The sequence below is a fragment of the Drosophila tropicalis genome, unplaced genomic scaffold (genome assembly GCF_018151085.1).
Source record: "Drosophila tropicalis isolate 14030-0801.00 unplaced genomic scaffold, ASM1815108v1 contig_158, whole genome shotgun sequence".
Lineage (NCBI taxonomy): Eukaryota > Metazoa > Arthropoda > Insecta > Diptera > Drosophilidae > Drosophila > Drosophila tropicalis.
The window spans coordinates 4,306,725-4,328,241 of NW_027172602.1; the positions used below are offsets into that span (position 1 = coordinate 4,306,725).

Here is a 21,517-nt window from a genome sequence, read left to right on the forward strand (position 1 = left end):
TGGCAACATTTTTGGCCACTATTTTATATTTTAAATCACAAATTTCTGGCAACTCTGTTATTTCCCCACTATCGGCTCCCCAATGCTTCCAGTGCTAGCTAACGTTAAATCGGGTGGCAGCTGAGTAAATTTATGTGGAGAGTATTTATTATGGTATGTGGTGTTTATGCAGTGTATTTTGGTTTGTTTTGGTTTTGTTTTTCAAGTTAATGGAAAATTAAGTATACGTAAAGAGTGGCACGCCCTGTATTTTTGTCTATTTCCGCACTGTGAATTGACAAAACGACAAAAAACAAATACAAAATCAAATATGAAATACAACAATCAACAACAAGGGGCCTGTAATATACCGTAAACCGCAACAAGAATAACAACAATGTATATTGTATAGCACATATACATAAATGTTTTTGTAATAACAACAACAAGGAAGCAATCTTCTAGTACACGGTGCAATCTTTTGTATATACATATATACATACATATGTGAATGTGAATGGATGGTGTATGTAATTGAATTCGGATTCAATTGCACTCTAGAGTTGGCTCCAAAATATCAATAATGCTCTCACTAACATCTCTGTAGGGCAGGTCGCACCCAAAAGGCAAGAGAAGTTTACCGCATTTATTCATTCAAGTATGTCTGGCTGTGTCTACATACATAGCACAGTGGGCCAGATTTATAAATAAATTGTCTGTGAACTTGTATAAGTCTGACCTTTTGGAAAGATTCCACATGGAAGTTTCTTGGTCACCAATTACGAGTTTTAAAAATAGAATTTATATGCTTTGCATTTGGAATGTGAATTTATTTAAGTAATTCAGTGCGATGGCCATAAAGTGAATCATTCATCTTATCTAATCAGTTAATTAAACATGTTTAATGCAGTTCCCCGCGAATTTTCAATTTCCCATAATAATTTAGATAATTTCAAGATAATTTCGGAAAATTACATTGATTTAATGTTTTAAAGATTTCAATATAAATATGTACACAATTCCAGACGAATCCACTGTACGCGATGTGAAAACAACGAGAGAAGCTGCATAAGCCGAAACACGATACACAAGAGGCGAGGCTAAATATCCTGTCGTCCCCAACGTTCCTGCCAGACAGACAGATAGATAAATAGGCAGGAGAGAAGGACACTGCCAAAAAAGGCAGGACAAAGCACACAAAGGAAAAAAGGGGGAAAAGCCAAATGTCGATTGCATTTGACAGTGCAATTTTTATTTTAAATATGATAAATCATTAAGACATCTAAAGGAAACCATAACAAAAGAAGAAAATCAGTGGCAAACGTAAAAGGAAACACGCCCATAAGCAACAACAACAGAACAGGAACTAGAACAACACGCCATAACGTCCTTGAGTGGCTGCCGTCAAATCAGGAAAAGAAGGACACCAATAACAAACGAAGGGAAACGACAGACAACAAAACAAAACAAAAGTAGTGTAAAAGGTGCGCTCAAAATATGGGTAAGTGGGTAGCAACCTATCACCTCCGCCTTCCCTGTTCCCTTCTTCAACACTAACAAACTCTCTCGCGCTCTCTCTCTTTCTCTCTGTTATTCGCATTTGCAACCATCCCCCAATATAATATAATCATATTTTTGCTCCTTTGGTAAGAGATAAACTCGGTTAAATTCGCATTGATGCACTGGTTCCAAAATGGGAACCAAATCATTAGTTTATCATTATACCGTTACGTATGAGTAATTTATTTGTTAAATCCATCGGGATTCATTTGTTATTAAGGGATGGGTTCCTCAATATTGATCAACTGCTACTTAAAATTAACCAAATAAAACAAAAAACTTATCTTCAAGCTATTTTCATAACCCAATCTACGTATACGTTATACCGTTACGTATACGTGATGTTTTTTATTATTGAATGTTGACTTTACAATTTTCTTTTCAATGTTTAATTTGTTTAATAGCAAATTTAGTATCACAAAATTACTACTACTCCCTTTTTGGAAATTTTTATTGAGTTATGAATCAGTTTAAAGCAAAATTTATAGTTTATTAAGTAAACAAAAACTGTTTAACAGAATCGTCTATGCCTTCGTTTTCGGTTGTAGCCCTGGATTTCTGTTAAAAACAGAAAGAGAGTGAGTTAGAAATACAAGTCGCGCGCGCGCGTTCCTGATTAAGAGGCTGACACACAGAGCGACAGAGAGAGAGAGAACAAGAGAGAGTGGGCGTCGTTATGTTTTGAAACGGATATTTTTGTCTGTGTTGTGTTGAGATTTTTTCTTGCTTGCAGAGTCGAGCTTTTTCATGTCAGTGAATGTGTGAGTGTGTGTGTGTATAAATACAATGTAAACTGTAAAGAATCAAAAGCGCAAGGCGTTGCAGGATACAAAACGAACTAGAAGCAACGCGACCACCGTGAGAGAGAGAAGGGGTAAAAGCCAGAGAGAGAGAGAGAGCGAGAGAGAGAAAGTGTAAGAAAGACAGGACAAAAAATGTAAAACAATACGAAAATTGCATTTTCCTTTTTCCGTTAGCTTATGCACTGTGCTGTGCTTGTATGCGTGTGTTGGTGTCTTGGTGTGAGCGTGCTGGCATGTGCCTCAGTCTGAGACCCTCCAGCTCCAAGTCCATCGTCAGTCGGCAATTGGCCCCTCGGCAGTGAACTTTTTAGTGCCTGCATTTTCCGTTCTTCGTGTGAGTGCGTGTGTGTGTGTGTGTGCCGACGCCCATCCCATGCATGAGCTTGAGTTCCCTCCACCTTCATCTTTTCTCAACGTTTTAATTCACAGATTTAATCAACATTTTTTCTGAATTCGTAGCAACGACAGCAGCAGCAGCACCTACTTCGTCCTCAACTGGAGCTCGAATTGAATCGGAGACTGGAGCGAGTGCAGCTGAAGCAGCGCCAGCAGCAGGAGCGGCAGCAGCAGCAGCAGCAGATACCGAAGGCATCAGCGGCATCGAGATGCTCAAGGCCCTGTATGATTTTCAAGCGGTTTATCCCAAAACCATTAGCTTCGATGAGGGTGAATATTTTATACTATATCAGACCTCGGCGCGCCAGCGAAACTGGTGGCAAGTGGTTAGCATGAAGGGCAACATTGGATTTGTGCCCTCCAATTACGTAATGAAGATTAAGGTAAGTAGTAAGACAAATTTTTCACATAGTTTTTCCCACCCCGCACTGCTTTTCTCATCATCATCTCTGTTTTCCATATTATGTTTGCAGGTAGAGCATGATTTCCTTATCAGTTTCCTTAACTCATCCATTGAATCGCTGGAGAAGTGTACAGATCATGAGATAAATGGCATTATGTCTAAGGATGAACTCTTGGATAGATTGCGCGAAAAGAAGCATACAATGGAGCGATTATATGCGGACAATTCGGAGCGAGATGGCGACTCATCTCTATCATATTCGCATAGCTATAGTGACAAGGCCAGCAGTCATCGTCATTCCCATCCCCATGCGCATCACCATCAGCAGCAGCAGCAACAACAACAGGGAGGGCATGGTCATGGTCATGGTCATCATCGACAGCATAGTCCACCTGCCGCCCAACGTTTGGATATGAGTAAAAAGAGCATGTCCAGTCCGGCAGTGGGAACGGCTTCCAGTATGCCGCCATCGCAGATCCTAACAGAGTCACCCAGCATGGGTAATATGCAACTACAGAGCTCAACATGCACTATACAAACGCCACAACAACAGCAGCAGCAACAACAGCAACCACTGCCCGCTCCTCCGCCAGTGTCGGCATCTAACTCATCAAAGGCAGCTGCAGCGGCAGCAGCAGCGGCGGCAGCAACAGCTGCAGCCGCAGCCGTCTCAGACGTTGCCCAAGACAATAGCATCACATCGGAGCCATCGGAGACAACAACGACAACGACAACCACTAGCGAGGATGTGGTCACCACATATAAGGAGACCAGCCAACTAAGCACTAGCCAGCACAAGCCTCCAAATAATGGAAGTACAGCCTCTGCATCCGGTTCCGTATCGGCATCTGCATCCGTTTCGGCTGTGAGAAGCAGCAGCACTGGCAATGGCAAAGCATCTGCCTTGCAACAGAGACAGATCGGTGATGATTCGATTCCAGCAGAGCCACGTTCAGGCGATGCCAGCGATGATGATGATGATAGGAATGATGACGATGGCATAGGCTGTTGTCCCCTTAACGGTCAGGATAGTGCCGATAACAGTCAGGCTCTGGATAGTATTGATAGTCCATCGCTCTCGCATTGTCAAATGAAGAGATCTGAACGGAATGGAGCCGGCAGTCTGGGCGTGGGCGAGACCCACGATGGCGATGGCGTCGATGGTGGTGCTGGCGTAAGTGGTCAACTAAAAGTGGAATCATCGGATGTCTATCAGATTGTTGATGCCCTGCGACGCAACACGAATCTCAGTTTCGATCTATCCTGTGAGGCATTGCGTGTGGTACTGACCAGTCTGGAGCAATTGTACAATGGTGCCATCAATCCCTATCTGGAGGCAGTGGCTGTTCATGTCACTGGCAAAGTGGCCACACCCAAAGAGCTGCTGGGCATTACACATGATTCCAAGCGCCTACAATATCTTTTCGCCCAATTGGCTGACTGCAAGAATGACACCGAGCAACGCACCTGGATGCTCTACGAGGATGAGGAGGATATTATACAATTTCTTGAAGAGTTGGTCGAAATACTGGTAAGCAATGGATTTCAATCCAATGAAGATTCCGATTAATTCTCCTTTAATTTCAGAACAATGCCGATGAGAGCATCAGCTGCTATGAGATGTCCTGCGATCAATATCAAATGTTTATCAATTTGGTGCAGTACTATCAGATGGAGACGCGCTGGTCCATCAAACGACTCCTGCTCAAGACATTCACAGCTGCCTGTCATCTGGATCACATAATTGTGGACATATTGCTAACCTCAGTGCTGCCTCTGGAGATTGTATGTGCAAAGAAATTTAATGTGTAGAACAAAATCTTAATTGAAATCATTCTCTGACCAGGTGGAGGACATGAAAACCCATTTTGCCAATTTGGAGCGTTTCAAGCAATTGGTAAAAATGTTAACCATTATCTTTTCCTTGGGTCAACCCATGCCAGTGAATCATCAAGGTGAAGTTGCCCCACAATCTCTCCTTTCAATAAACAAATATTGAGTACCTGTATTCCTTATTTCCTTGCAGACTATTTAGGTGTACATTTTGCCAGCTTTCTGCTAGAAATAGTCGAGGGCAATAATCCGGAAGTGCTTGTCGATATGGTAATTGCCTTGATATTGGCATTTAATCAACAATTCGGTGAACATACCTACAATGTGATCATTGAGGCAATGCAGAACTTGCCCACAGCCAAGGTGTTTACGGAGAAGCTACTGCTCCTGCTCAATCGTGAGGGTGAGTGACAAGATGACAAACAGCCAAGATCTAGAATTTATATACGTTTGCTTCCCTCAGATGATCCTACACGTGTGCTCAAGCATGCCAATGATCAAATGAATACGGTGCTGCGCATGTTTATCGATATATTTAGTCACTCGGATACGGCTGGAATGTTCTATACGAATGACATAAAGGTTCTTATTGATATTGTGGTGCGTCAACTATCAGATCTGGATGCAGGTAGTGCGGTAAGCGAGACTAACAACTATGCCCAGTGAAGAAAGAGTTAACTATTTTACCCATCCCGTAGACACGCCCTTGCTACTTGGAGCTATGTCGACGCATTTTACGTAATACCAACTATCAGGAGCATCAGCATCGTAAGCATGATCTCATGAAAATATTCACACGCATCTTCTGTGAGGAGACCGAATGCAGTGCATCCGATCAGCAATTGGTGCGCGAGATAGCCAACGAATTTCCTCAATTGTTTAAGGCCTAAACGAAACTAAATGTTAACGTTAATGAAATCCTTAAAAAAAATCCTTCCCGGGAACCAAAATTTGTAAAGCATTTGCTAGTGAGGCGCCAGATTAGCTGCCAATCCTAAAAATGAAAATTATAAGAAATGAAAAAACGAAAAACAAAATTCAATTGTTGACCTGATTTGTTATCGTTTTGTTCATTTACATTCTTACCTATATTGTTAACCTCTTCCCAGTCTCCCCTTTCCCCCACCCCCTCCTATCTATCTACATACATACATATATGTGTATCTTATGAACATAGTTTTTAAGCAGAAAAGCCAAAACCAAAAACAAAATGCGTCGAATAGTAACGAAACGGAATCATTGTACTAGTGGCAGCAATCTTATATAGTCGGTAGACTTTAGTCATATTCGGTATATACATATATATATACTTATAGGAGAGTGAAAATTTCAAAGAAAACCAATTAATAATAATTGTTATTACAAATTTCAGGCATTTATTTCACATTAGTTATTGTATACACCTCTTTTTCTCTTTCCCTGACCTTCACCCACTCTCTTGCGCCCTCTCTCCTTTTCTCACTCTCAGTTGGGAAACGAGGGGAAGACAGTGATCGTGTGGGTAAAAGAGAGAGAAAGAGAGACAAATTAAATAAAATTTACATTTTATTTGAATATAGAAATTGATAAATGTAGCATAAATATACCTAAAAAGAAAACAAAAACAAACAAAATGTTAATTACAATCTACCATAACAATTGATGATGATATTATTTAAAACACAAACTATATAAAACTATGCATAATTAAATCAATAATAACTGGCAGAATATAATGTTAAATTTGTTTATATAATCTATGAAGGAAAAGCCAACAATACAATAGGGAAAATAGGAAAATGAAAATTATGTATGGAAAAGCAAAAGCAAAAAATATTGAAACAAACGATGGCAATTGTTAAAGCTCATATAAACATAATATATAGAAATGCAATTTCTCATTCTATCTCTTTCACACACACACACACACACGCACACACACACACACACACACACACGCGTACACAAAACACATGCTATCCCTATCTATCTATTTATCTATCTCACTCATACAAAACACTTTTACAATATTAACTTTCTAAGAAAACAAAACAAAAAAAAAAGTAAACAAATTCTTGTTATGGAAAAAAAAAAACCAACAATATATTAATAGTATATAACTATTTATTTTTAATTTTTTTTTTTTTTGTGCTTAAACACAGATTTGATAAACGATTTTAAAATCAAAATTCATTTTAAGAATTATTCTCTCTGGTTTTTTGTGTGATCTTTATCATTTTAAGTCAAAATTAAGAACAAACAGAAACAAAAACAACAATGATAAACGCTTATTAAGTTTATTGTTAAATGGCATTGGCGTTATTGTTAAGTAATATGTAACATAAATGTGTATAAACCAAAAAAAAAAAATTAACTAAATAATATATGTATTTGCTGCTGATTTTATTTGATCTCGATCTGAAGGAGCATGTACAACAACAACAACAACAATTCAAAGTCTTTAAATCAATGCCTAAAATGACAACAACCAAAAATAAAAATATATACAAATATAAACCTATACATATATATATTTATATATATATGAGAAAAATGTACCTTTCGATTTGAATTTAAAACAAAAACAAAACTATAAATGAAACAAAAATTTTATTATTCAAATTTAAATAAAACAAAACAGCATCAAAAGTCAGCACAGCAGCGTTTAAAAGAACAATTTAAAGTTTAATATATGAAACAAAATAATATTAAAACAAAAAACTTTAAATTGAAATCAAACAGATGGGCACGTTTTAAGTCAAGCAAATAGCTAATTAAAAAACAAAAAAAAACCAAAAGAATTGTTATCCGTTTTATCCACATTTTAATTTGATTTCATTTTAATTTTTACTATTTTTTACATTTTAAATTCCATCTTTTAAAGGCAAGAAAAAAAATAAATAAATATAATACAAAAGACGTAAGAACAAGGGAAACTCGAAAACGGCGAATCAAATAACGAACAATTTCGAAAATGAATTTTTATGCAACGCAAAATTTAAAAAATATAAAAACAAAATAATTATGAAAATGGGAATTGCAATTACATTAAATTGTAATTGAAGCAAAATGATATAATTATAACAAATAAAAAGTGAAATCTATAAAGAAAAGTAAAATTCAATGAAAATGAGTGGTTAAATGTTTTTTGTTTTTCGGATCTTTTAAGGGATTATTAAGGGAGAAATATTAATAATTTTCAAACTGAACACAAACGTTTGTTTTAATTTTTAACAGAATAGAGAACGATAAAAAAAATATGGAAAACTCGCAAAAAAAATAACTAACTTAGGCTAAAAGGCACATTGATTTTTGTGAAAATGTTAACATTTCGCAATCATCGAATAACGGTAAAGTTAAATCACTTTCAACATAGATCTTGCAGGTGTTTGCCGGCTGCTCGGGGATGGTTGCCGCTTCGGTTTCGGTTTGAGTAGTGGAATCAACTTTTTGTGGCATGGCAATGGAAGATGCCACAGTTCCAAGATGTGATGAAACATCATCCTCAGTGGTCGATGTGTTGGCATCTTTTTGCGCTGGTTTACGACTTACTTCGGTTTGAGTGGCAAATTCTTTGGTTTGTACAGTATTTTTATCATCGATATCAGAATTCATTGCCGCCTCAAGTCCATCCTCCGTTCGCATAACATAAGTGCCATCAGATGGCTTTAATTGTGCCATGCGGGAAATATATGAAGCAATGGGCGGCCTTCCTTTGATAGAACTATACGACAAAGGACGCCTTATCGGCGAAGCCACCTTTGAGCGCAAATTTCGTTCTTTGTTGTTTTTCTCTGGCGTTGAGCAAGCCAACGGCAATGTGTTGCCCATCATTGTCGTTGCTTGCTCGGGATTAGAAACAGTCATGATCCTAACCGCAGTCGATTCATTTTTATAAGATGTCTCACATTTACGTTCTGCATTCATATTTCTTTCTTCTTTTTTTTATTTAGATAAAAAAGAATTTTGAATACTCTCACTAGTAGAAAGTTAAGTTGCTTTCAAAGGCAACTACAATACAATACGATACAAATTGTGTGGAAAGTGTTTGAAAAATGTCTAAGCATGTTAGGAATAGAGTACTAGATGAATAAACCAGTGTTCGATTAAATAATCTCTCCAAATGGAGAGATTCACCCTCTATTCAATTAAGAGAGTCCTTGGTTATGGATGTTTTCTGATATTCATTCCAAAAATTGAAAATCCACAGCATACTTTACAGGGCAAACTGCAGCCATTTTCCATCCCTAGATCCGCCATTGAACTCGCAATGAGTTTCGTGCCTGCCATCAGTCACCGTCAGCTAAATAAAAATTTGTGGTTTACTTTTAGGCGCAAGCGAAATGAAAGTGTTTGATCATTCAACCAAACTCTAAAGTTTAAACAAATATGCCGAATTATTCAACAATATCCACAGAAAAGGTTATGGCCAAGTCTAAATGTGTGTTTTTTAGTGTTAAAAGATAGAGCATTTTATTCGGTTTGGTTTTTGGTTGCTTCTTTATTCGTTTAGCTATTAGATTTCTATATAAAATTTATTTATAAATGATGTTCTTAGGTCTATATACATATATAATTGAAATTATATCTTTTACGTATTTCTGTGTAGTTATTGTGGATTGTCTTGTATAACTAAGTTTAGTTTAATTTTAGTCACAGCTTGCTCTTACCTCCAAACAATTGGTAAATTAACTTCAGTTATCTATTCAACTCGTTCAACTTTGACAAAACGCAAATAACTTAAAGACTAATAAATGCACTTGCCTCCGGTACGTTTTTCAAAAAAACTTGTTCCATAGTTAAGATTGGTGGTTTTTCCTTTTTTTAAGCCTACTTACAAATTGGTTTCGTTTTTTTTTTTTGTTTGTTTTTCTTGTTTTTACATATATAATATATAATTTTGAATGCTGCTTGGAAGTAAAAGCGCATGAAACGGAATTTAAAATATATTGATATAGATATATATATTCAAATCGAGATTAAAAAAAAAAAAATGATTATAAGAAAAATTTGCAAATAAATTAGATAATAACTCTCAAGTTGTAGCTAACTAATATGTATGTAAGTATATATATACATAGATAGACCAGACCCGATCCACAAATAACATATATATATATATATAGTATAGAGTAGTTTAGTATAATTATAGTATAGTATGTAGGTACGTAAATGCAAACACATAGACAAAGACAAATGAAAAATTCGAGCAAATTGGCAAAACACCCAGTAACTCTGTTTGAACTATATAGATATAGCCTACTAATAATACACAATAAGGGGGGAGGGGAAGGTTGGTTGGTTCGATTTGTTGGATCTGATTAATCGATAACCACACCCCAGGGATGATCAACTTTGCCGTATTGAATATTGGTGAGCGTTTCCCTTATCAGTTCATGTACTGGCTTCTCCTGCTCCATGGTGGGTATATACAGATCCTGTCCAAGATAATTGATCCGATTAATGGGACTAACCACACAGGCAGTGCCAGCGCCGAAAAGTTCCAGCAACTGAAACAAACAAAATGATCGATCATTGAAGGAAATTGTTATCGTTTATTATCGTTCGATTTGTTGTTGGTACTTACTCGTCCCTGGTTCAAGAGATCACACACCATGGGCATGGTAATGATATCTTCGCGTACTTTGTATTTACCCCATTGCCGACTCATGGCCAATATGGAGTCACGCGTAATGCCCGGCAGGATGAGACCATTCAATGGCGGAGTAATCAGTACTTGTTCTGTATGGAGAAATCAGGATTACTCTCCATAAAAGGACATATATGGTATATAAACGTACCTCCTTGATCGTTCACATAGAACATGAATATATTCATTGTGCCGACTTCTGTTAGCTGATGATCTTCGCCGTATAGCCATAGTACTTGCTGCAATCCCTTAGCGGCGGCCTCCTTTTGTACATTAATCGTTGGTGCATAGTTCGAACCCATTTTACGATTGCCCACACCGCCTGGCCAGGCACGAACATACGAGGGGTCGGCCAGCAAGGAGACAGCACCATTTGAACCAGTCTTAAAGTAACTGCCCACCGGGCTGAGTATAGAATACAGTAATGCCGAATCTGATGAAGCTACACCCAAAGTGGGCTATATAGAGATACAGCAAAGGATTAGTTTGTTTTCCGATTCAAATATAGTTAACACTCACATCAATGCCTATCAAAGTGGGTCGTATGTATAAGCTGGCTGTGTCTGTGTGTGGCACCCATTCGGAATCAATTGTCAGCAATCTGGACAGACATTTGATAAATTCTTTACCCTCAAATGTGGGTAACCCGGAACGTTGGGCAGCCAAATTCATGCGACTCATGTTCATGTCTGGGCGGAAGATACGAATTTTACCATCAACACCTCGATAAGCCTTCATGCCCTCGAAAAGCTATAGGAAACGATTCGCCAATTATTATCTTTCGTCTATGAGAAGGACCTCGCCCTTTTGTGACTCACCTCGACGGCATAGTGAAGAACCTTGGCAGCTGGATGCATAACCAAATTCTCGAGGGGTGTTATCTCCGGCTTCTGCCAGCCACCCAAACTCTTGTGGTAGTAGATCTTCAGCATGTGATCGGTGAAGAGTTTACCAAAGCCCAATTCCTCATCATTATCGGGTTTCGGTTGCAATTGCTGTGGTGAGGCCAAACGCACCTGCAGCTGTGAGGCCTTGAATAGATCACCCAAATTCTTATCATGTTTAATCGGTTCCGGTGCATTTGCGTATTGTGTATTAATCGATGTGGTTATCTCAAAATCGGCATTCGATTTCTGTTGCTGTTGTTGCTGCTGGGCTGCCTTCAACGATTGATTGCTACACAAACGTATCGATTGTTCAATAAAACGGATCAATCGATGCTGATTACGGAATATATCCTAGAGAGAGAGAGAGAGAAAAACAAATTAAAAAAGTCAAATTAACATAATGTAGACTTAGACCCGAAAAAAAAAATTAAATTGTCTGCGTAAAAAGCAAAAATTTGCAATTCCTTAGCCTAAATTAGCCCTCTCGACCCCCACCAACCAAAAAATGGACCTCGTTCAGTAACCTGTTAGGCATTCCTCACAAAAGACAAAAAGAAAACAAATTTATACATATTAATGACCGACAAATTTGATGGTCAAAAATAAACATAATCTTCCTCAGTATTTTATGCTGAATATGATCTAACTTGAGGTTTTCTTTTCGTCAGCCAAATGAAAACGGAAAATCTGTTGTTAATTGACTAACAAATTGCATCAGCCACAAAATAAAAGCTGATACAAACAAAACTCAAAAAAAACACACACACAAAACAAAAATTAAAACTATTTCTTATAGAATAACTTGAAGAAGTCGACTAGAGTTTACCACTTGATCAGTTTATATATTGGAATTATTCCTGGTACTCTAGAGAGATCACTTGACATATTTTCTTAGTTCTCATCAACATCGCATTGAATTTTGTTATCATTGTGATTTGCCATAAAGTGTACGACCGAATATGCCTAGTGTAAAGCATAGCTAAAGGGTATACATATGTACATATGTATATACAAAACTAGTCCAAGCCAACACGATCTCATGTCTGCTCTGCCCTCGTCTGCTCGGGGCTTTATCTTTATCAGTAAACTGCTTCTGCTGGCCACGCATGCGCCACTCACTCACGTTTTTCGGGCCGCTTATCACAACAGTTGGCTCATAAATTCTCAAAATAATGAACACCGAAATCAAGGCAGCTATTTTTGGATGGGATTGACAGGGCTATTTTCATCTAATACCTACTTATTAATCGCAATTATCACAACAGCGAAAACCAACAAAGATTAGATTCATTTTTTTTATATACATATTTTTTTGCAGACAGACAGACAGACAGACTCGTGGGCGTTGCGACTGAAATGATTTATTAATTGGTATTTTCAATAATATATAAAGAGACCACAAAAAAAAAAAGTAATTTTTCCAAAATATTTCCATAAAACTTTGAAATATTCTATACATAAAATATTTAGTCTATTAAATTGTAGATTTTTTGACTAGTTTATTTTAAAATTTTAAAATAAATATTTGAGATTCTCCCTTATTCTTTTTATTTGCAATTTTGAATTGAATTTTGTGTGAAGTTTTGGATTTTTAAATACTTTTATATTAATAAGTCTACGGACAGAACAAACTTTATAAAATATATAAATTTTTGTTTTTTTTTTTTTAACATTTTATAACAATTTTTTCAAAATATTTAGCCTTTTATTTTGTTAGCGTAAAGTTTAAAGTTTTGAGTACTCTAAAATATTTAGTTTTTTTTTTATAATTTTTGTAGTTTTCCAACAAATTTTGAATGCTTAAATTAGGTTTTGGAATTCAAAATATTTATTTTTATATTCTTCTTTTACTTTTCTTTTCTGCTGCCCCCCCTCCCCTGTTGCCCTCCCTATTGATCTTCAATAATTTATTAACATATTCTAATCAATTATTTCTGGCGAGACAAAATTCAAATCACTTGTCATTGTTTTTGTCAGTCTCTACAAAAATCATACTATATATACTTATGTATGTATGTGTGTTTATATGTATGTGTACATATCAGGTCGACTCGTCTGGATTTCCTAATTGATAAACAAAAATTTGGTTCGTTTGTTGCTATGCTTATTATTAAAAAGAAAGAAAAAAAAAACTTAATATGCGACAACGAAATTTGCAAATTTATAAATAATTTATTATATACCAACTTATGTATGTATTGGATTTATACAAACCTTAGCATTAATTGCCATTTTGGTTGTCATTTTGTTTAGGATATTTATGTTCTCTTTTTTTCGGAGGAAGGAGGAAAAGTGCTTTCTACAATTTTCCGGCACGCGTTTCTTCTGCACAGTAAACACACTTACGCAGCACCTTCAAGCACATACACTCACACACACACACACACTCACACACAGTTCATAAAAAAAACCTTTTACGTTTCGTTCACAAAGGTTTTGCACTTTGTTTTGGTTTATGTTTATATATTATATTTTGTATATGTTAAATTCTTGTACAACAACGGTAAAAAAAAAAAGTGGAAGCAAAGGTGTCGCTCGAATACTTTTTATTTGGCGTTCAATATATTTTCTTGGATTTCTATTTCTGATGTTTAACCCGCATGCACGTCCAGATGGCACAGAGTCTCTGCAAGAACTGAATTCCTGTCCCGCTATGCCAGCCTCTATGTATAGGGAGCTGCTGCCCAGTCGCACGATCGTGATGATGGCGATACGAATGACGAACGACCGAAAGAACGAAAGAGAGACAGACAGAGAGAGCGAGAGCGAGAGCGTATTTACCGTTTGCTGTTACTCCCGCTCGTTTGGTCGGCCATTTTGCTTAAGAGCGCCATGATCCCCCAAGCAAGAGCTCCTTCTGCAATACACACAGCATATATGTATGTATTTGTGTGTGTGTGTGTGTGTGTGTGTGTGTGTGTGTGTAGCATACATCAATACATATATCTTTATGTTGTGTAGTGCGTACTTATTTGGATGCCGGTGCCAGCCAAAATAACAACAAAATAACAACAAAAAACATACAAAATTTGTGCAAAAAAACGAAAAAGAAACCAAAACTGACAAAAAAAAAAGAACACAACCAATTTCCGACAATTATTTTCGGTTCAATTTTTTCGGACTGTTTTTTGTGGCTGGTTTTTTTTTGTCTTGACATATTGCGGGATTTTTGGAAGACTGATTCTGGTTTTTTGTTTTCTTCTTTTGCTTTGTTTACCCACAATTGTGTGCTTTTTCAAAACACACACACACACCTACATAGATTTAGGTCTAGGTCTAAATATTGCACTTATAATTCCCAACTGGTCTACTAAAACATTAAGAAATCATTGATTCAGCCTCGAATAATCCCAATTATCCTTCTTTCAAGTCGTTCGACTACAAATTTGTGTTTTTCTTACTATAAAATCTTTTACCAATGATTCCAAGTGTAGCATGTGTCAGTTATATGTCAGACGATGTGACGCACATGTGTTTCCCTCTACATACAAAACACTTCAAAAAGAGGGTATTCCACATAATGTTGGTATGCAATAAAATATGGAAGGATTATCCATACAAAATATGTTTAAATGATTCGAATTCAGTTTTGGATGCTTGAATAATCTTATCAGATGTAATCATTTACATTTTCAAAGTCATTTTGCTTAGTTTTAGAATCTGATTGTAATATTAATGACTTAACTGCACCTAATTACTAATTATAATCAAAATGTTTTGGAAATTTCAAAATTTTCAACCTGAAACTTTATAGTTTTCGGGACATTCGATAGTTGGGTGATATTAGTAATTTATTATGATGTTTATTAACAAAACAAATGTGTAGCAAGCTTTACTTAGTATTAGTGGGACATGACGTGCTTTTTTTTACAAATACCCAAATCAGATTCCATTTGTAGATTGTATTGAAGACAATCTGTAAGAAAAACCTTAGAGAGCTGATGCAATTGACATCATCATCGGCATCATCACCATGATAAGAGATAAGAGTAAGTAATTTCCCAAAAATTGTTAATATGTAAAGCCGATTTCCTGGTACTTTTTTGTGGTATTGCCCCCATTTCGCATTTTAACTTGTTATGTTGTAACTTAAGAGATTTAAAGGCTAAGAGTACATATACAATTACATGGTTTCTCTTACAGTCGAACTATCGATGCTCTCTCCCTCTTTCTTTATTACACTCTTTTACACTTGGTGTCTCTCTTTCGCTCTTCAAGTGGGTAGAGGTAGCTGGAAATCTCATGAAACTGGTTGGGGTGCTGAGCAGGAGATGGGTTGGAGGGGGTTTTCTTCTTCATTCTTTATTATTTCATTCACTGCTTCTTCTTCTCCTACAACTTGTTGATCGTCCGATCGTTTTGAGCATATATTTACAATGTCAATGTACTAGTGGATAACACACACACACACACACATATGAACATTCATATTGTATGTTTGTGTATTTGTAGGTTGATTTTCGCATTGTGAGTGAGTGGGTCAGTGGACACTATGTCAACCTTGGCTCCCTCTACTAGGCCAAGGATAATTTACTTCCCCATACCTTACAAGAATCATAAGGCATCGAAAGAGTATCTGGAATCGGGGATGTCAATGTTTTGACTACTCTTGTCCCAAGGTCAAAATTGGTCTAAATAAATTTCCATTTCTCTATAAAACTCAATGCAAGAAATAAACAAATGATGATGATGATCATGTCCCATTGTCAACATATTGCACGTGTTGTCGTTGTTGTTGTTGTTGTTGTTTTGAATCTGCCACTTGTCCAGAAGTGCAAAAAAACAACCTGATAAATCTGACTGCGTCACAAAGTCGATAAACAATGCAAAAAAAGTAATACACTGAAAGCAATATAACGAAATTTACTTCCCAGATCTATCCATCAAGGAGAATATGGTAAAAGGATATGCTTTACTTATGTAGCTTTGCAGAAGGATATCATCTTGAAATCTTCAAGAACTTTTACATAATCGTTGGATTCAGTTTTTCATAACCGTGAAACGTTTTTCGGTTACACAGACGAAGACAAATGACTTTAACAATTATATTTATCATTTATTTTTTGCTCAGTGCAAGTATATGTGTGTGTGTTGGTGTGTGTGTGGGGGGCAATGGAGGGGCAGCAAACCGCAAGTTCTATTAGTTAAATTTAAGAAATCAACAACAAATTATTGTTATTGTTATGGCTTGTTTTTGTGTTGTTGCTATCTCGGCAAAGTGTAAATCGAGCTGAGGTATAAAACTATTTACATAGTTATTCATATACTATTATAGACTTACATATATATAAATATAGTTTTATTGTAAACAAGTCCATATGAGAAGCACGATCAAGGACGCCTACATATCTTTATATATATATACATATAATATATAACAAAGTATAGATATATAGAAGAGGTGTGTGTGTGTGTGTTTGGAGGCGCGTTCGTTAGAAACGGGCCCACTTTTTTCATATATTTTTGTTTTTTTTTTTTCATTTTATTTAATTTCATTTTTTCTCAACAATCACCACACGCGTCGTATGCGCAATATATGTATGTATGGTGTTGGGTGGACGGTGGAAAGGGGGAGTCAGTCATCTGGAAAGAGGCGTATCAATGTGCTCCAAGAAAAATATATTATCGTAAACAAGTTAGTTTTATCGTTAATCCAGAGAATTTAGTTGCCATTCTTGATAATTAATGAACTTCTAAATGAAAATCTTCCAAAAGTTTACCAAGAAATTTCGATCTAAATGAAAATCAATCACTCTGTCCCCTTTTAAATGGGAAAAACAGTTCAGTGACTACGCCCATGATCAGTCAGTTAGTTAGTCAGCTGCCTTAGCTTTATCTTTCACAATTTTGTTGTTGTTTTTTTTTTTTTTTGAAAAAAGAAACGTTTTGTTTTTGTTTTTTACCTTGATAACCGAACGCGAGGTGCACATCATCTGATCCTCTGGGCACTAACTTTATTTTTGTAAATATTTTTGTGTAAAAAGCAAACACATTCCCTTGCTCTCCCGCACAACACACAAAACCCCAAAACCCGAACGTATGTATGCACACTAAAAATAACTGGAAATTTATCACCTTGTTGTTGTTTTCGATTGTAAGTTCGAGTCCCTTACGAGCATTTTCCTGTGGCGTCTAATGACGTATTCTTGTGAAATTGCAATGACCAACCCGCCCCTTTGCCCCACTGGGAACCTCCATTCAAGTGACGTAGTCAACGAAGTGGGGGGGGGGAATCGATCGATCGATCGCATTAAAGGCCATCGACTACGCATAGTACGAAACATTCCACACTGATTGTCATTCAACTATGTCGAGGTGATTGTAAACTAAGTCACTGCATTACCATTTCCATTTCCATTCATCCAAAACATTTCACAGGGCAGGGGCCAGGCACATGGTTCGATTTTACGTTATGCAATCTCTAGGAATTTCGAATCATAAGTGATTTTCCAAGCACGTCCAACTTTTTAATCCTGTACTATGAGGCTTTTCAAAGGCTAGTAACTAATTCATGTTTACTGTGTGTGGCTTAGACATAAATAAGGTCACAATTGGATCCTTCAAAAACCACTAAAGTGTGTGCAAGATGTTTATACAATTTGGCATATCTTCTTATCTCCTTCCGCACATAAATTTTCAATGTCTTTGCCAGCGAATCGTTGATATATGTATGCTAGAATTGATTCATCATAATAATAGAAAGGAGGCTCTGCTGAGCTTTATCTATCCTATATATGTATATAATTTTCATTGACGTCAGGCATCAGCCGATGTCCGGCCATGTGAGCGAATAACCCGTACACACCCACCAAATACCAGGCACCCGCCACCCCCTTTTCCCACTATCAGAGTGTGTACCTCATTCCTGAATTCAATTGAAGAGATTCGATTCGATTCGATTCGATTCCATTCTTTGTTTGTCCATTCTTTTAGCAAGTCTCCCAAAAATATCAAAAGATAATTGTACAAATATACTCATACATGTAAACAGATACATACGAATATATTTCCGGCTCATGCTTGTAGTTTGGTTAGGTAACAACAAGGAATAGAACGAAGATCAAACAGACTATGTGCTACCCTATAGCAAAAAAGCAGTGAAAAATTCACTTCACGTTGCCAGTTTTCACAATTTGCATGAAGAGATAACGAAGAGATTTTCCATTTTGATCTTTGCCCTAACCAAATGTATGTGTGCCTGTATATACCCATCTAAAGACACAATTAATGGGTATCAAGGAACGTTGTATGTGAAACTGACAAAAAAAATTTATTGTGCAAATACATAATATGCGCTACCTGTCATCAGGTGCAGATAGCAGATAAACAGATACCAAAATAAAAAGTAACAAAAACCCAAAAAGAAAAAAGAATCAACTAAACGCAGAGTTGACAAACAACTTTTTGGTCTTGACAGGCCCATGTGATGGCTATCAGCCTAGAGCCTAGAGTCGTAGGAGTTGTACTCTGTATGGCTATCTCCCCCCTCTCTCTCTCTCTCTCTCTCACTCTCACTCTATATAGTCACACAGGAACCGACAAATTGATAACATTAAAGCGATTTTTCCGTTTCTAGCAATTCGGGCAAGTCATTTTTGAGGACGGGGAGGGAGGGGTGGAGCGGAAAAGACAGGCGGACCCGTTCATTTTTCATTTGCAAAAACTTTTTTCAGACACTAATGGAATTTTTACGATCCATTAACATAATTTAGGTGTTCATTTTGTTGACTTTGTCTCTGGTAAAGTATTTTCCATTTCATTGTCTCTCTGTCACTCTCGGTTTTTATTAGGGTTTAATGCTCAATTTGTATATGGCCAATGGGATTATCCCAAAAGGATATAACGTTAGGACAATTATATGCCAATTACCCCTAACGAGAGGATTTCTCATCCATTTTACTGCCTCGTTACTCATTACTTTACTTTTCAACTCTAATAAAATATAATTTCTCTCATTAAGGATTATTTATAGAAATATTTATGGAGACAAGGCATTAAATGGATGGATAGACCGAAAAAAACAAAAAAACGTGGGAGAATTTGATTTATTTATTATATTTTGCTTACGTAGAATTCATTTTTGCTCAAGAAATGATCTTTTTGTGTGTGTATGGATTCCTTCAAGGTCTTGTTGTTTTCACTGTCGAGCTTTGGCATTCAAAAATAGAAATTCTTGGTTTTTTTGTTTTTTTTTTTTTACCGACTATCATTCCAATAGATATATGTACATATTCACACAAACACTCAAGAGATACGATAGATAGACCCCCTGCGACTATATAGTAAAAGTTATTTTCAAGGTTAATGGCAACTACTCTATCTTCCTGGACAGGGTATAACAGTGGACTTGTTGAAGATCAGACTTTGAAATTCCTTTGCTAGGCAGATTTATTTTCTGTTAACCCACAAAAACCAACAAAAAAAAAAGCGACACGTGTGGCTCTCAACTTTCAAGCACATTTGGAAAGAACTATACTCAGTGGGGCCTATACATAAATATATATCTACTTATGTATGTATATACATACCTACCTACATACATATATATATTTGTGTACCTAGAGAGTATGTGTTTGCGTTTTTTATTTTGCTTAGCTTTTACATATTTTGTGTTTTTGCTCTTCATTGATATCTTGATTCTTGTGGGGTAGACACAATTGCTATCCAATAATTGTTAAAGTGTATCAAACTTGGCCAAGTTTCTTCTGCATCTGGCTTAATCATTCCATTCTTTATTTAGCAGATATTTATTTAGTTCTGTTCTAACCAAGTGAGTCCTTAAATTGAAAGTAAATTCTAGAAACTGGGAAATCTTGGCTATCAAACATAATTAACTACTAATGCTTAGCCAAATTCTAGATACTTAAACTTCTTTTTGGTCTTATGAATGTTTTGGCCAAACTCTAGCATACTTTTAGGGGCCATAAATGGTTTCATTTTGTTTTTTATTATAGGCATCATCAACTAGTCGTATATACACACTTTTCCACACACACACACACACACCCATATACAATTTCAATGCTCGTGGCCCTAAAAAATTGAGAAAAACAATACAAAAATAAAAAAAACAAATTGCCCAGTTGGCAAAGACGGCGAGAGAAAGAGCCAAAGTAAATCGGTGACAGCGACACACAAGTGTCCAATTTGAATGCTATATACCTCAATATGGTATATATATCTACTACATATCTACAAACATATGTACCTGATCAAGTTGTGTAAAATAATTCATACTCTTTGCCCATGTATGTGTCCCCCGCTCAATTGGACTCTTTGGCGCGTGTGCCGCTCTCTTTTCGCCCACACACTCACACACATACAGAAGCGCAAAAGATCGGCTTTGCTTTATAGGTACATATATGTACATACATACATATAACTATATAAGTTTGATTTTTATCACGATTGCGGTAACTGCAAACAGACGAGCCCTGAAATCTGACCAATCGGCCGCAAGCATAAATTATCTCATACAAAATACGCAACAAAAACAAACAACAAACAAAAAAAATACTCAGAACAGCTGACACAAAGATGCAATATATGTATATGGAAATCTTTTGACTAATTAATATTTATAGTAAACTTATTTCTAGATTTTTGAAATTTTTCCCTGTCCTGATAAATGAAATTTAACATTAATATCAATATCCTTATGATTGAGTGTATTGAAAAATGGAATGGAAAATAATTGTCGGGGTAATTTATCTAAATTCTAAGTCTAAATTTCTGTCGCTTGACTTGACTTTCAATGCTAAAACGATATTAAACCATAATCCTTTCAGATTTAGAATGAAAATGTCTTCCAATTCGAAGCACTTTAAACTTGGTAGAGATTTCGAATGAACTTGAACTTTTAACTTCAATTTTGAATCGGAAAGATATTGGATAAAAAGTTGTTAAATTGTTTTCAGAACGAAGACAGAGAGTTTCGAATCCAAGAGTTTTGTCTACCTTAACTAATCCTTTCTGTCAATCGTTTCCAATTGAATTTGACTCGCTTTCAAATTCAATTTCCTCAAAC

At 36.3% G+C, this 21,517-nt stretch overlaps 2 protein-coding genes across 6 annotated transcripts; one reads left to right on the forward strand and one right to left on the reverse strand.

The window, feature by feature from the left end:
• Positions 1-111: 111 nt before the first annotated feature.
• On the forward strand, positions 112-7,950 carry LOC137586887 (NCK-interacting protein with SH3 domain). 5 transcript variants are annotated; one of them, XM_068303072.1, is made up of 9 exons: positions 112-153; positions 1,005-1,480; positions 2,802-3,121; positions 3,212-4,672; positions 4,729-4,926; positions 4,988-5,096; positions 5,168-5,377; positions 5,438-5,610; positions 5,673-7,950. In XM_068303072.1, exons 2-9 carry the CDS (start codon positions 1,477-1,479, stop codon positions 5,862-5,864), a joined length of 2,667 nt encoding a protein of 888 aa, XP_068159173.1. In that variant the 5' UTR covers positions 112-153; positions 1,005-1,476; the 3' UTR covers positions 5,865-7,950. The 5 variants fall into 5 exon arrangements, with proteins under 5 accessions (XP_068159173.1, XP_068159175.1, XP_068159174.1 ...); XM_068303074.1 differs by having other exon boundaries at positions 1,005-1,463; XM_068303073.1 differs by lacking the exon at positions 112-153 and adding an exon at positions 435-605.
• A 1,484-nt stretch (positions 7,951-9,434) lies between these two features.
• Positions 9,435-14,115, reverse strand: Bcat (Branched chain amino acid transaminase). Its single transcript, XM_068300107.1, has 6 exons — positions 13,705-14,115; positions 11,422-11,841; positions 11,123-11,353; positions 10,755-11,061; positions 10,541-10,695; positions 9,435-10,463 (listed from the first exon to the last, which is right to left on the reverse strand). Exons 1-6 carry the CDS (start codon positions 13,732-13,734, stop codon positions 10,275-10,277), a joined length of 1,332 nt encoding a protein of 443 aa, XP_068156208.1. The 5' UTR covers positions 13,735-14,115; the 3' UTR covers positions 9,435-10,274.
• Between the last annotated feature and the right edge of the window lie 7,402 nt (positions 14,116-21,517).